Source organism: Columba livia, chromosome 2 (genome assembly GCF_036013475.1).
Source record: "Columba livia isolate bColLiv1 breed racing homer chromosome 2, bColLiv1.pat.W.v2, whole genome shotgun sequence".
Lineage (NCBI taxonomy): Eukaryota > Metazoa > Chordata > Aves > Columbiformes > Columbidae > Columba > Columba livia.
In genome coordinates this window covers 109,118,001-109,132,747 of record NC_088603.1, presented here as the reverse complement: position 1 = coordinate 109,132,747, position 14,747 = coordinate 109,118,001, and the positions used below count along the sequence as shown (strand labels likewise).

At 40.2% G+C, this 14,747-nt stretch overlaps 1 protein-coding gene across 18 annotated transcripts in view; it reads left to right on the top strand.

Annotated features, from left to right (window-relative positions):
* The window catches only part of PTPRM (protein tyrosine phosphatase receptor type M), a 471,207-nt gene that overhangs the window by 376,509 nt on the left and 79,951 nt on the right, over positions 1 to 14,747 (top strand). For 14 of the 18 annotated variants that reach the window (XM_065053179.1, XM_065053178.1, XM_065053173.1 and 11 more), the window contains one exon: positions 881 to 1,068. In XM_065053179.1, coding sequence (XP_064909251.1) covers positions 881 to 1,068 — 188 coding nt within the window. Of the gene's footprint in view, positions 1 to 105; positions 118 to 880; positions 1,069 to 14,747 lie in introns of all 18 variants that reach the window. The other 4 variants (XM_021283691.2, XM_021283687.2, XM_021283695.2 and 1 more) reach the window with 1 other exon arrangement.

The window sequence follows — 14,747 nt, the reverse complement described above, 5'->3', positions numbered from 1 at the left end:
CAAACATAAAATTACCTGTAATCATTAATGCAGTACTGTTGCTTATGCCCTGTTTCCTTTTTCTTCTCCTCTTTTTTTTTCTCCTGATATGTATCTTCTTAAAAGTGCCAATCAATGGTAAGTTGCCCATTTGCCCCATGGAGGAGATGTGGATGGTTGGGAGAGTATGTGTCTCATAAAAATTTTTACCAGCCCACTGGGTTCTCCTGTTTGTTGGCTTGCATGTCAGTTGTCAGACATATAACATTCCATGCCTGATGTGATGGCTCATGATATACTGTGGTCCTAAAGCATGTTCAGCAGCCAGTCAAGACATTTTTCCTGATCAAATGATCCTTTGCATTTGTCCTCTCATAGTTTGTCTCCAAATGTTGTATCAGATCTACATTTCCATTGCAGTCCTAGCTTGATGAAACCATAAGCCATTTTGTGCATCTTTTTATTTTGCTCACTCCAAACATTTGCTCTAAATTTGCACTGTAAAATACAGCACTTCAGTAATCTAAGAAGAATACAAGTCCAATTTCATTACATGGGACTTGTTGAAGTTTCAGAATGAAACTTCTATGCAGTTTAGAACCAAATGCCTAATTTAAATCCTGTTTGTTATCAGCTAGTGATATTTAAAACAATATTAGAGTTCGGACTGCTCTGCAATGCTTCCATTGTAGAACCATGGACTTTGCCTCATCCCAATCAGTCGTGCGGTTTTCCTGTGTAAACTACTCCATGGGTTTACTTTTCTTCTGGTGTAGCCTTCACAGACAGAATCAATACTGATGGTGTCAGATTTCTGCCATTCCTCTAGAAATCTGTGTAATGTATATTTCTACTAATAAGTGAAAATGAGCCAGTAAGTGATGAGATACTCTTTTTCTAGATGAAACCCATACAATGGTCAGTGACACAAGCAGCCTGGTCCAATCCCACACCTATAAGAAGCGAGATCCAGTGGATGTGCCCTACCAGACCGGACAGCTTCATCCAGCCATCCGTGTAGCTGACTTGCTACAGCACATCACCCAAATGAAATGTGCAGAAGGCTATGGATTCAAAGAGGAGTATGAAGTAAGTGTCCGGACTCATGATCTGCTGGTTATGTCTTCTGCGCTGTTGGCTTTATCTGTACCACAGAACAGGAAAAATAATACTCAACCAAGTAAGCCAGCTGCTGTGTGAGGAGCTTGCCCAGAGAAGTTGTGAAGTCACCATCCCTGGAGGTCTTTACAAGGCATTTAGATGAGGTTCTCAGGGACATGGTGTAGTGCTAGAGTTAGGTTAGGTTATGGTTAGACTCGATGATCCTGAGGGTCTCTTCCAACCGAAATGATTCTATGATTATATGATTCTATGAATGGAAAGGATCATCTCTACAGTGGGCATATTTTCTGATTGTAACTAGCCAGGGTGAGGAGTGAGACATAAAAACCTTTCTTGGAAATCTCTGCCTAATTCTAATTGCATTTAAAAAAAAGGTCCACTAGTGTTCTCCCAGAACTTGTGATATTTTTATTTTACTGTTGAAGAACATAGCTTTTTTCAAAAGCTCTACATCACAGACTGTCTAATCACAGTTGCCCTGTAACACAGTATTAGCTTGGAAATCAAGTTCTACAAGCAGTTTTTCTTGGAATAAAAGCATTCCTCAAGGAGAGGAAGTGCGCAAATCTTCAGAGAGGCCCATAGGGCTATAAAATTTACTCGGTGGTGCCTGAACTGTTTCCCACTAGCTGGAGGCTACGTCTAATACTCATTATTTTTCATATGAATTTGTAGTCTGTATTTTTTCCTTTTTTTGATTCAACTGCTGTTTCTTCATTTCATACTAGAGTGACCTGTTCCTCTCTGATGTCATCTTAGTTTTAAATGTTATGACCACAACATCCTAGCAAATGCTATAGGAACACAGCACATTGCACTGCAGATCCTGTCTTCCTTTTGTGATGAGTTAGTTTGCTAAGTGAAAAAAGCAAAATGTAAACAGAACTTGCACTCATGCCCAAAATTAAGAGCAATATTGTGCCTGGCTTCAAAAGTTTAGTTTTGCTGAAGAGTCTCAAAATGCACCACTCCTCATCTAAGTCATGTATTTGAATGAACAGAGACTTACCAACCTGGGTTCCTTTTCTGATGTGAGGGTGGATTTGAGACCATTTAAAATCAGCTAGGTCAAATATGTTAATTGTTAGGGCACAAAAATGAAAACCCTTTGTCCACTTTTCTTTGCCTTTTAGCTCAGATTTTAGGGAGTTTATTCTTGTGAATCGTTCTCACACACAGAAATACTCTAACGTGAGTTGATAAGATGCCTTCTGTGAATAGAGTTTCCCGCAAGATCACAGTTCACTAGGTTTGAACCCAAAAAATGAGTAGCATAAATACATTACTTCGCAGAGAAAAAATACATAAGATTGATTGGCAGAGCTGGACTATAAATTGCCAAAATTGTCATAGGAGTGTATGAGAATTTGTGACATAATCTTATGCCATGAGATGCATGGCATTAGAACTTGTAGGGTCTGATCTGTAAGGAGCTCTGAAGCTGCCACAGCTGAAATACTCTGTTAACTCCTAATACAATATTTGGACTATAATCCAAGATGATGTGATTATTATTTTTTTTTTTTAAATGTTCGCTTCAATGTTGTCTGGGAAGCAAATAATGATCACCCCCAGCCCACCCCTCCATTAAGAACAGCAAGCTAAACTTGACAGAGACTGTATCTGCCTCTGTATGTGGTAGCATCCATCGAGGAAGCTGCCCAGTTAAAGAATCTGTTCAAATTTCACTGCATCTCCAACCCAGTACAGAGTCCTGAATTTTCTTTCTTCAGAAACTAGAATGTGAGAAATCAGAGGAACAGGTGTAAATGGGTCTTACTGCGATGCAACTCTGACATAGCCAGTGAGAAGCAGAATGATACAGGTTCAGTTTTAAGTCTGTCTTCTCAAAGTAGAACCCAGGAAAAAAAAAGTAAAATATGCTTTTCCAGTCTTTTATCTGACAGAAAGAGAGAGAGGAGGACAACCAGCAGAAGTCATTTAAATTACTTCCACCTTGTAGGGCAAGGAACAATTTCTCTTTTGGGCATGCACAAGTGTGCACTGCCCTAGAGGCTCAGCATACCATGCTTAAGTTTTAAAGGTTGTAACTAATGTATTCAGTGTTGCAGGTCCTTTAGTATGACAAAAATAATTACTAGTACATTGCTGAGTTTTTACAAGTGTGCGTACTCCTTTTATTTTACAAGAGATGGTGGTTTTTTTTGAAGTTTGCGCTTTGTCGTGCCAACTCCATGTTATAACAATTGCTTAAATATGTAATTGTTTAAACTGCTATTTGTAGTATTAGATTTTCAAAGCCCACGCTTCGGGCCACTTCCACAGTCACTGATGACATTTTTTCCCCTAAAATGTAGAAAACAATTCATTCCCAGAAGGAACTAATCACTTGTCAACTTTCATTTGTGTAGCTGACTTAAACGAGTTTGTTCCTGTGAGTTTTTTTATGCCACTGTTATTTAAAAATGATAGAATTGAAAATTCTTGTCTTTGGAAAAGATTTGCTCATCAGCCAAAACCTTTTATACCAGCAAAAGCCTAGAGGAAAGTTACAATTAATTTATTAAAAAAAAAGAAGACTGTAAAATGGAATTTATAATGCAACCAATGACATGGCTTTTTAACTACAGCGGATCAAATGATGCTGCTGAGAAACAGTTTCCAGGAAAATCACTTAATTTTGAGCTTACCAAGCTGGTGAATGGCATCCCATTACAGCCAGTAGGTGTAGTCATGACTAATACCAGTAGATGCAATGCATTAGGGTGCAGTTTATTAGTAGTCACAGCAAAGGGGGACTTAAAATACTGCAGCTGCATCTGAAAGAGTCCTTTTTATATATGGAAATTGTGTGTAATCAGAAGGAACCATAACTAGCCATATCTTGGAGGATTTTTTTCCATTGGGCTACCGCAGTATTGCTACTTTCCCTCCATATGCAATGAAAAGCTGTCCAATGTATTTTAGTACTGCTAAGACTGCGAATCTCTTTGTTTATGCTCCTGTCAGATTGATACTGTCCTCTTTACAAGGTTGAACTAGACAGCGAAAGAATCTTTTCCTTATAAATTATCAGAAGGATAACTGTCCAAATGAAAAGGAAGAAGTATTTTGGCAGGGGATTTGTTTTGAATGAAGTCTCATGGATGATTTTTGCTCTAACAAGACAGCAGGATTATATAGGCTCACCAGGGAAAAAGTTTGATTCAGGAGAAATTCACACGGGATTCACTCTGAAAATAAATCTGTTGAACTGAACAGAAAGAAAAGTAGCACATTACCTGTTAGCTGCACTTCAGAGGAGTGCAAGGATACAGATCACTTACTGTTGTGCATGGTTTTAAGTGCTTTAAAAGAAAAATTAATAATTAGGGCCACTGTTCTTAGTAATTAGGACTATAGTTCACAATCTGAGCACACCCATGTAGTTGTACATCCTCTTGGCTTCATGCACGAATTTTTGGAGTAACATAACTGACACAAAGGATAAAGGTTGAAAAATTCACTTTAAGCAATGGCAAGCTGGTACTTAGTCACTCACTGCTGAACTCTGCATTAGGATTACTCACTTGAAATACTGAGTATCTTTCACTCACAATATACAGGGGCCTGGGAGAACACTGTCCTTTGCAGGATTCCGCCCTTTTGTTCTCCTTCTGTGAGGAGCTGAGATACTTTGGCTCTCATCACTGAAAAGGCTTTGGTTGAGTATCAGCAAGGACTGGCCGGTGCTCTGGGCAACCTGATCTAGTTGAAGATGTCCCTGCTCATTGCAGGGGGTTGGACTAGATGACCTTGGAAGGCCCCTTCCAACCCAAACTGTTCCATGATTCTGTGACACATCCCATAACCTGGCTCTGTTCCTGTGATGGCAAGGCTCCTGTTCCCTACAGCAGGATCAGGTCCTGGCTCCTGGATGTAGTGGTGCAGCTTCTGATTTTGTCGCTCACTGTGCCTGTAAAACAAGAGCAAATTCAGACGTGTTCTTAGCAGCACATGGCTAACAGGCTCACTGCCCATTTTCCCACGTGTGCCTCAGGCATGGAAGCAAGGTGGGTACGTGTCTGTAAGGTGTGGACTCAGATGCAGACCTTCATTTGTGGCCTAGCGGAGTGTGAATGATTGGAAGGGATTGCACAGAAATCCTTAAACTCGGGGAAAATTCCACACTGCTAGTCTTCAGTAGACCTTTTAAAATCCTTTCTATCCCCTGCCAGATGCTCAAGAAAGAAGAGATTTTGGCTTGTTGTCAGCAGTGTTAGCCTGACAGGATAACATTGCCTGATTTCACATGCACCCCTATACTAACTGTGGGTTATTAATCTGCTCCCCAACTCTACAGCATGAGAGAGAATTTACTGATCATAAAGGAGGTTCATTGCTTATCTCCTTTGTGCATTACAGAAACAAAATAAATGAAAAAGAGGGGTGAAAGTGGTCCCTACAATTCATTGCATTCTCCTTACACCTGCGACCTTTTGGTTTTAGACACTCTAGTTACACTGTATCCTTTCACAAGGACACGTATATGTCAAAAGGCCATAAAGCCATAGATGCAAATAAAAGACTTCATCTCCTTCTTAAACAGACTGGGCTGCTGGAGGCCAGCATAGCTTGGCATAGCTAGGGCAGAAACAGAAAGATTCATCAAAATCTCATCATTTTAAATAAGAGATTTTTTTTACCTTGTTTTTGGATCAGCAGAAATTGGTGGCTGTTCATTGTAAATTGGTTCTTTGCCAAATTAACTTTAGTTGACATAAGACAGTTTCAAATCAATTTCAGAGTGTCCACACAGGAGCTTGGACTGGTTTAGCAGAATTGATTTTAAAACACACCTTTAATTAAACCAGTGCAACTTCTTGTAGATAAAGCCTTGCAAAATCAATTTTGCATTATGTTCCATGACAGGGAGTTCTGAGCTTCCATTATCTCAAAACCAGAGGTTTCTTTGAAAAGCCGGGATTTACAAAGGGTATCCTGCTAAGATCAGCCTCACTTACTGTCACTAACAGGGACTGTGTCAATAACAGAGTTGAAAAAAAGGTTCCTTCATGTAGCTTTAAGGCCTTTTCCCCCACTGTCTCTCTCCTCTGCCCTCTCCTCCACTCTTGTCACACACATCCTTTCTCAAGGTTTTGTGTCAATTAATTGTTTCGGTCAGGAAATTATTTTATACTAATATCGTTAAACCTATTTTATACTAATATCGTTAAACCTATTCCTAATGCAGTGAAGTTACATCCTGTCAAGATAAACTGTACTGATTATGCCCCTTAAAAGCTTCATGGTCTCCACTCTGAGGAGCTCCAGCAGTGTAACTGTGTTAATCCCTAAATCATCGCAGTTAAATAGATGGATACATATGAGGATAAAGGCTCAGAGGGCCTGTCAAGGTCAGGAGTACGAAATATATTATCTAATGTATGTTAAACAATTCATTTTGGTTTAGCACTTCTTAACACCTATTTTAGATTGGTAGAAGTATTTTAAAATAGGTTATCTGGTCATGGTCACTGTTCAGCTATACTTTGGGGGATTGTGGTCAAAGGTGGTCATAAAAAAATGGATAAATTCAAGAGGATTTGGAGATGAGTGTTGAGAATAATTGAGGGTATGAAAGAAATCTTACCTTCATAGCAATATAGTAATTGAAATGGAACTTCAGAAGATAAGCAGGTAAATGCGCTGATAGTCAATAAAAACAAAGTTTTTCACTCAGTGTACTACTGGCCAGTAAAATATCTGGGGTAAATAGAAAATGGTATTAAGAAACAAAATAGGAAAAATAACCTCTCTAAAACCAGCAGAAATACAGATTATTGTTTTGGGGGGCAGAAGGAAATTTTTATGTGCCCACTTGAGGTTTTGTTTTTTCTAGACCATTGTTAGAAAAATGTCTGACCTAGGACAGAAATCTGATACAGTTTCCATTTTTTGCTGTGATGCAAAGGCATAACAGACTAGAATCCTATTGCTCCAACCCAGTCCTCCAGTCACAGCTATTCTTTCTCTTTGTTTCCTGCTGGAATTCACATTTGCTGCCACATGACACTGCTAAGCCCTGTGTTTCTGGGGTCCTGTTCTGAAATCTTGAAAACAGTAGTAAAAATAAATATTTTGTTGATGTTATGTTGATATAGCAACTGATAGGACCCAGCTGATGCTGAATTTTCTGTATGTGTCCCTGCAACTGGCCTGTCTCACCTCCCTCCTGTACATTTTTATTGTGCCTTTTTCTATTATTTTCTATGATATTCTGCAGCACCAGCTGATACAGTCAATACCACAGGCAGTGCAAGTTATTTTCTATCTCACAAGACACAAATTACAAAGAAAGCAGAAAGACTCTGGAACATTGGGTGGGAATGGGGGCCTCAGTCCGCAGTGTAAATACACAAAGGGCAGCATCTGCGTCCTCCAGAACTGAGAGCAGGTAACTGTTTCTTCTTCTGTTTTTGTAATAATGAGAATACTTAGTACAGACTGTAAACATAACACAAATAGAAGCAGAAGTAAAATAGTGGGAATTTGTCGTGTGGAAACAGTATGGAAAATTGATGGAAATATTAATCTGTAGAGATCATTGCTGTTATTTTTTGTGAAGTTCCATCTGTTTAGATGAGGCTCAGAACAATCACCTGAATGCCCAGTTGAATCTTTAATATTGGAAAGCTGCAGTGGTCTGATTATAGGCAAAGTGTTCTCTCCCATGCACAATGAAGGAAAAGCACAATGGTGATATAAAAATCCTTTATGTGAGACAGGTATTTCTCCTTTGTCAAAGAACTGTGTTCAGAAACACCAAGTTTCTTCAGATTGCCATAGGATCTGCAGCAGCCTTCCACGAATCCCAGGTAACATGCTCCTGCTTGGGTTTATCCCAGACTCATGGACACTGGAAGCCTCAAACACTGGGGTGATCATATCTGAGCAGGTCAAAATCAATAGTAAAAAGGAGCAGCTGCCATGTCCAAGAAGCACGTTTTGGTTTGCAAATCCTAAGGTACTCCAGATCAATGCCAAGTTGTTGAAATAAAGTCATCCCAAACCAGAAACAACAGTCACTAGTAAATAGGCTATGTTATTAGTGACACAACTTCCCAGTGCATGCAATATATCTTTAATTCTTTAATAAGTCTCGTAGCAGAATGAGTGGCTGCCAGTTGTTGATTAGCAAAAATCAGTTGTCAATAATTTTAGCTGGATGGCAGTTAATAGGAGTTTGTTTGGGGGTTTTTTCGGTTCAAAGAGACAGTTTACTGAATGTCTGTGGGTGTGTCAGCCAGTTTTGTGCAATTCTGAACCTATCCTTAATAGCTCTGAATTTCTATTCTTAACAGATTTCAAATGTATGAGAAGTGCTGTTACAGTGCATAATATCATTCATATGACACTGCCCTATGCTGCAGTGTGGCTGACTGCCCATGATCAAAGTGTCCCAGGACTTTCTAAATCTCACCGTTTCCTTCTCCCACTCTTCCTAAATACCGTCTCCTCCAATTTAAAAAAAGTGCATGTATATGCAGAAACAGCTTTCTAATTTGTTTTTGTTTAAGCAGGTTTAATTAGAATTTATTCTTACCACAGATTATAGATTTAGGCAGGTCATGGCTTCATTAGAAAGGCTTTGGAGTTTTATCTGTTTGAAGAATAAAATTGCAGAGCTATATAGACTAGAACACCTCCAATATCCTTAGGATTACTCTCAGAGGGGTGTAAGCAGCTGTTTGCTCGTGCTGTGACACGGTTATTTTTGGTACCAATCAGTCTGTGATTTACTTGGGTGTGAACCTCCTGTTTTCTTCTTAGTAGCCTGAAAATTCTGAACTGTGTGTGATTTCAGGCAGCAAAGATGCCCAACAAGAACAAGGGTGCCTAATTCAGCCCAGTGTTTTTCTCCATGTGAGTTTACCAGACTCAGTCTTGTATGTAAAGCAAAGTTTAGACTGTGTCATAAGGAAGGCCTAGTGGCTTTTAACTACACCTTTCATGACCATTGTATATCTCTAGGCAGTTAAAACGGAGACTGGTGGTATTGATTCACTTAGAAAAGTGTTGGTGCACTCAAACAGACACTTAAGTTGATCAACTGGACAGATAAACTCAATATGGATTGTCCTTATGTAGGAGCTTTGGCAGCTGTTCTAACTGTTTTCTGCCTCTTCTGAGTCTGGTAGTCCTAGTGTATGTGCTGGCAAACATATGAATGAATACAAAATCCATCAACAATAAAAATGGGCTGTAACCTGTCAGTTCTCAAGGAACTGAAGGTGCCCTGGGAGTAATTTCCTTGTTCAGCTATTTAGCAGACATTCATTTCATATTTCAGCACAGCTGGACTGAAAATCAAAAAGTAATGTGAAACATGATAAGCTCCTCTGATGTTATTCCTCATCCTTAATGAGTGAGTCTACTTAAGCATGTAAAATGGAATTATTTTAGCTGTTACCTGCACCTTTGTGGATGTGCCTCTTGTCTTCATTATCCCATGGCAATAAAGTTTCCATCTGCTTTAGAAAGTTGTGGGGGTTTTCCTGTCTTGGGTCCAGCTGTCACAGCAGTCTTGCAAAACTTGTTTTAATTTTGCTCCCCTTTTTCCTGACCTATGACTCCATGGATAGGATCTTTTGTTCTCTGAAGGCATTGCAAAATCTTTCTCAGTTTATTCTGGAAAGATTTCTGGGCATGTGCAATGTCAAACTGGAGAAATGGAAGAAATAGCTTCCATGTCTCACTGATTGTTGTCAACCTGGCACTTAGCAGATCTTTTTAAATCCAATATCCACATCTGGTAACTCCAAGTAATTAACACAGGGGTTATATAGTTTTAATGGGCAGAATTAAACTTTTCCAGTTTACTACTTCCTCGTATTTGGATGTACATGGAGACATATGCTTGTTCTTTTAATAACCAACACTCACACATTACTCCACTATTTTAACATGTGAAATCTATTGCACCATTGTACTCCAGCCTGCCTTGTCTTCCCTTTGTCAGCCACAGATTGAGAAACAGTCAAACTGCACTAAGCAGACTTCTCAGAATATGTGGTTGTCTGTTAGGCAAGACATTCTTGCTGACTGAACTTGCTGCTATGCTTTTGCTAATATCAAATCTATGCTCTCTCTGTACCTTTTGAAATTAGGGTTTAGTTTCGAATTTAGCTGATCTATGCATCATTATGGGCTATTGAACACCACAGTAGGAAATTTAATGAGGCCACTGAACTTGATTTCACTCATAATGTGTGTTTCCAAAGGGAAATCCACAAGAATGTCTTTAATGCTCACAGCTGTAAGGCAATAGGTTAAACTCTCTAAATGCTAGTATTATAACAAGTATAATTTGAAAGAAAAGTTTTTGAAACTTTGTGGGCTATATACTCCATATTTGCACCAGACTGAGTTCTTAATTATTCAAATAAGACACTGAATATTTTATCAGAACCTGTAATCCCTTCTTCAGTTAACACATATTTACTTTGGAAAACTGCTGATGTACCATACTTTTCCCATTGCACCTGCAAAAATGAATTGGTCTAATTTATGTGCACAGAATAATATATTGTGCTTTAATGTTCAAGATATTATTCATTACTTCCTACTCATATAAGCCTCCTTACCTTCTTCATATTTTATTACTGCCCTTTAAAAAGACATAAAAAAATCAGTCATGTAGTTATTCAATTTTAAATTATGTAAATGATGTTAAATGCAATTATAATCTATTCTTTATTAATTATATATACACCCTATTTGTTTTCTATGAATTGTATTTATTCACTACAAATAATTAGGCATTTCACTCCACTGGTAATGTAGTTTCATGACCAGAACATTATTACTGGCTGTTTGTAAAGTAAGAAGAACACTTTTCAAATTAAATTAGCATAATTTAGCTATTAGGAGTTTTCATTTAGCAGCAGTTTATCCACAGCATACCTAAAATATGTATTATTTTCTATAATGCATTTGTTTTAAATAAGTTAAAATAGCCATTATTAATTTTTCAGGAAATGAAAAAATTTTATTCTTCTGTGGCATGTGGTTCGGTGTATCTTTTAAGGTTTCTAACTGGAATACAAGGCTGCTTCTTAGACTTTAGTAATTGTCCTGTTAATCCAATAGACGATCAGCATTTTCCAACAGGAAAGAGCATCCAGCTCTGGAACCCTCAGTACAGGAAAGACATGAACTTGTTGGAGAGGGTTCAGAGAAGGCCACAAAAATTATCAGAAGACTGGAACACCTCTGCTGTGAGGACAGGCTGAGAGACTTGGGGTTGTTCAGCCTGGAGAAGGCCTCAAGAAGGCCTTATTGCGGCCTTTCAGTACTTAAAAGGGGCTTATAAGAAAGATAGGGATACACTTTATAGCAGGGCTGTTTACAATAGGACAAGGGTTAATGGTTTTAAAATAAAGGAGGGAGGTTCAGGCTACACATGAGGAAGAAATTTTTTGAAATGAGGATGGTGAAACACTGTCCCAGGTTGCCCAGAGAGGTGGTAGATGTGTCATCCCTGTCTCCCACAGCATCCTCACAGCTAAGTTGAGGAGGTGTGGTCTAGACAATAGAGTAGTGAGGTGGGTTGCAAACTGGCTTAAGGAGAGAAGCCAGAGAGTGGTAGTCAATGGTGCAGAGTCTAGTTGGAGGCCAGTATCTAGTGGAGTGCCTCAGGGTCAGTAGTGGGGCCAATATTATTCAATATATTCATTAACGATTTAGACGAGGGAATAGAGTGTACTATCAGCAAGTTTGCTGATGACACTAAGCTGGGAGGAGTGGCTGACATGCCAGAAGGCTGTGCTGCCATCCAGCGGGACCTGGACAGGCTGGAGAGTTGGGCAGGGAATAACCTGATGAAATTTAACAAGGGAAAGTGTAGAGTCCTGCATCTGGGCAGGAACAACCCCAGGTTCCAGTATAGGTTGGGAAATTACATATTAGAGAGCAGTGTAGGGGAAAGGGACCTGGGGGTCCTGGTGGACAACAGGATGACCATGAGCCAGCACTGTGCCCTTGTGGCCAGGAAGGCCAACGGCATCCTTGGGTGTGTTACAAGGGGCGTGGTTAGTAGATCGAGAGAGGTCCTCCTTCCCCTCTACTCTGCCCTGGTGAGACCACATCTGGAATATTGTGTCCAGTTCTGGGCCCCTCAGTTCAAGGACAGTGAACTGCTGGAGAGGGTCCAGCATAGGGCAACGAAAATGATTAAAGGAGTGGAGCACCTCCCTTATGAAGAAAGGCTGAGGGAGCTGGGTCTCTTTAGTTTGGAGAAGAGGAGACTGCGGGGTGACCTTATTAATGTTTATAAATACATAAAGGGTGAGTGCCATGAGGACGGAGCCAGGCTCTTCTCGGTGGCAAACGATAGGACAAGGGGTAATGGGATCAAGCTGGAACACAAGAGGTTCCACTTAAATTTGAGAAGAAAATTCTTCTTAGTGAGGGTGACAGAGCACTGGAACAGGCTGCCCAGGGAGGTTGTGGAGTCTCCTTCTCTGGAGACATTCAAAACCCACCTGGACATGTTCCTGTGTGACCTCACCTAGGCGTTCCTGCTCCAGCAGGGGGATTGGACTAGATGATCTTTTGAGGTCCCTTCCAATCCCAAACATGCTGTGATACTGTGATACATCCAAGGCCAGGCTGGACGGGGCTCTGAGCAACCTGATCTAGTTGAACATGTCCCTGCTCATTGCAGAAGGGTTAGACTAGATGGCTTTGGAAGGTTCCTTCCAACCCAAACTATTCTGTGATTCTATGATTTTTTTGTTACAAGATACTGATTTGATAGGCCTAAAAGATTATGTGGGAAATGTTAAGTCCACTGAAATTCTGGCGGGCAGTAGTTGGGCAGACAAAGGGTGATGAGGCGGGTAGCAAGCCTTTCTCTCCTAATGGCTTTCTGCCATCACCTTTGTCTTAGTGTGATAGCTGCTCCCCTAGTTACCGGTCGCACAGGATCTCAGTGATACCACCGCCCACACTGTTGGGGGCCTAGTGCTGTTTCTCCAACTGCTTGGCTCTGCATCCATCTTATTACTTAGTACTTAGGTAGCCCTGGGTCCTCAGCAAGTCACCTGAGAGGCAAAGAGGACATAGTCTGACAAATGGACATGAGAAGATGTGGGCAACTTGGTCAGGCAAAGATGAGCACAGCACCTATGGAATAAAATTGCTCCCCAATCCAGAGCTGATGGGAAGACTGGAGTAGCTTTGGAAACAAAGTATTCCAGAAGATGGGCAGAAGGAAAAGCAGACTGGCTTTGGAGACTACTGAGATACCATCAGTGAGAGAGAATCAGTATTTCAGAAGTGAAATGGTGACAGCATCAACCATGTAAAATTATTTTAGTGGGATTGCAGCTCAGTTCAGGACTGACTGATGAAAATTCATAATATTGACACGTCTTCACAAGACAGAAACAGCAGACCGGAGGCACCCATGACAAACCCACACACAGGAGCTGAAAAATTCAGGCTTATAGCATGATTTAGAGTCCAAGGCAGGAAAGACCTTAAGCACGTATTTAAGTCCAGTTGGTTTTAAGGGATTTTAAGGGATTATTTCAAAGTTGGTTTTAATATATATTCTTTCCTGGTTTGCATTTTGCCATTCACTTAAATGGAAGCAATACCGGGGGCATCGGACACATAATGGTTTGGACATGTTCATGTAATGGTGATGAAGCTTGAATATCCGTCCACCAAAGTGGTGCAGTTTCTTCCCCTTAAGATCTTAAAAAGATTCATTACTGACAGTGCTCTGCTTTGGTCTGTGGAAGAAACAGATAGCATGTGTTTATGTAAGATTGAAATGCATCTACCATCTCAGCTCAGTTATTACCCATCTAGCTTTCAGGTGCTTGTCTCTGCAATGGTAACTGCTTTCAATATATAACAGAGAAGAAGCTCTTATATCTACAAGAGAGTGGTCTGAGTCTCTAAGAGACAGGCTGTCTCCACTTTCACACCACACGCCAACGGGAGACAAAAGAAGTGATGCCCTTGCTTGATGGACAGGCTGGGGCTGCTTTCTGCTGACAAAGGTAGCCTGCAGTTAAGGGAGTATAAGCTGTCCTCTTCTTAGCTAAATGGTAGGGTTTTGTCTCTGTCCTATCCAAACAGTGACAGGGTTTCCTTCTGAATGGAATGCCTCCTAGTGGAAGCTCCCATGCAATGGGCAGTATTAGTTCCTGAAGGAAGCAGAAAGTTTTAGCGTGTGATTAATCTGGGTCAAGACGACAGGAATACTTCGCATTTGAGGTTTAAATATTTGGTTGTATTGCAGAGCTTAAGAGTTTTGATGTGAGAAAGTATTACCGTTCGGAGTGTTTACAGTAAATACGTACACCTGAGCGATCTCTGTGCTTTTACTTATCAAGAATGATGACAGAGCAATGAAATTCCAAGATGTCATAACCAGTGTTGAAAAGGTAGATCCTGTATCCTCTACTCAGGAAGGAACAGTAAAGGCAGCCACCTCCAACCCCAAATGAATAGTTAGGAAAGAAATGTGATGACTTAAGGAGATGGAGAAAAGCTAGTAGTGCAAAGCTCTTTTTAGATATTCATGTCCTTCCAAGATCCAAGATTCAGATCTAAGCATGATTGTCAGGTTGAGACATATGCTTTTTAATCTTGAGAAAGACTGCACAGCAACAGTTGCTCAGTGTTTT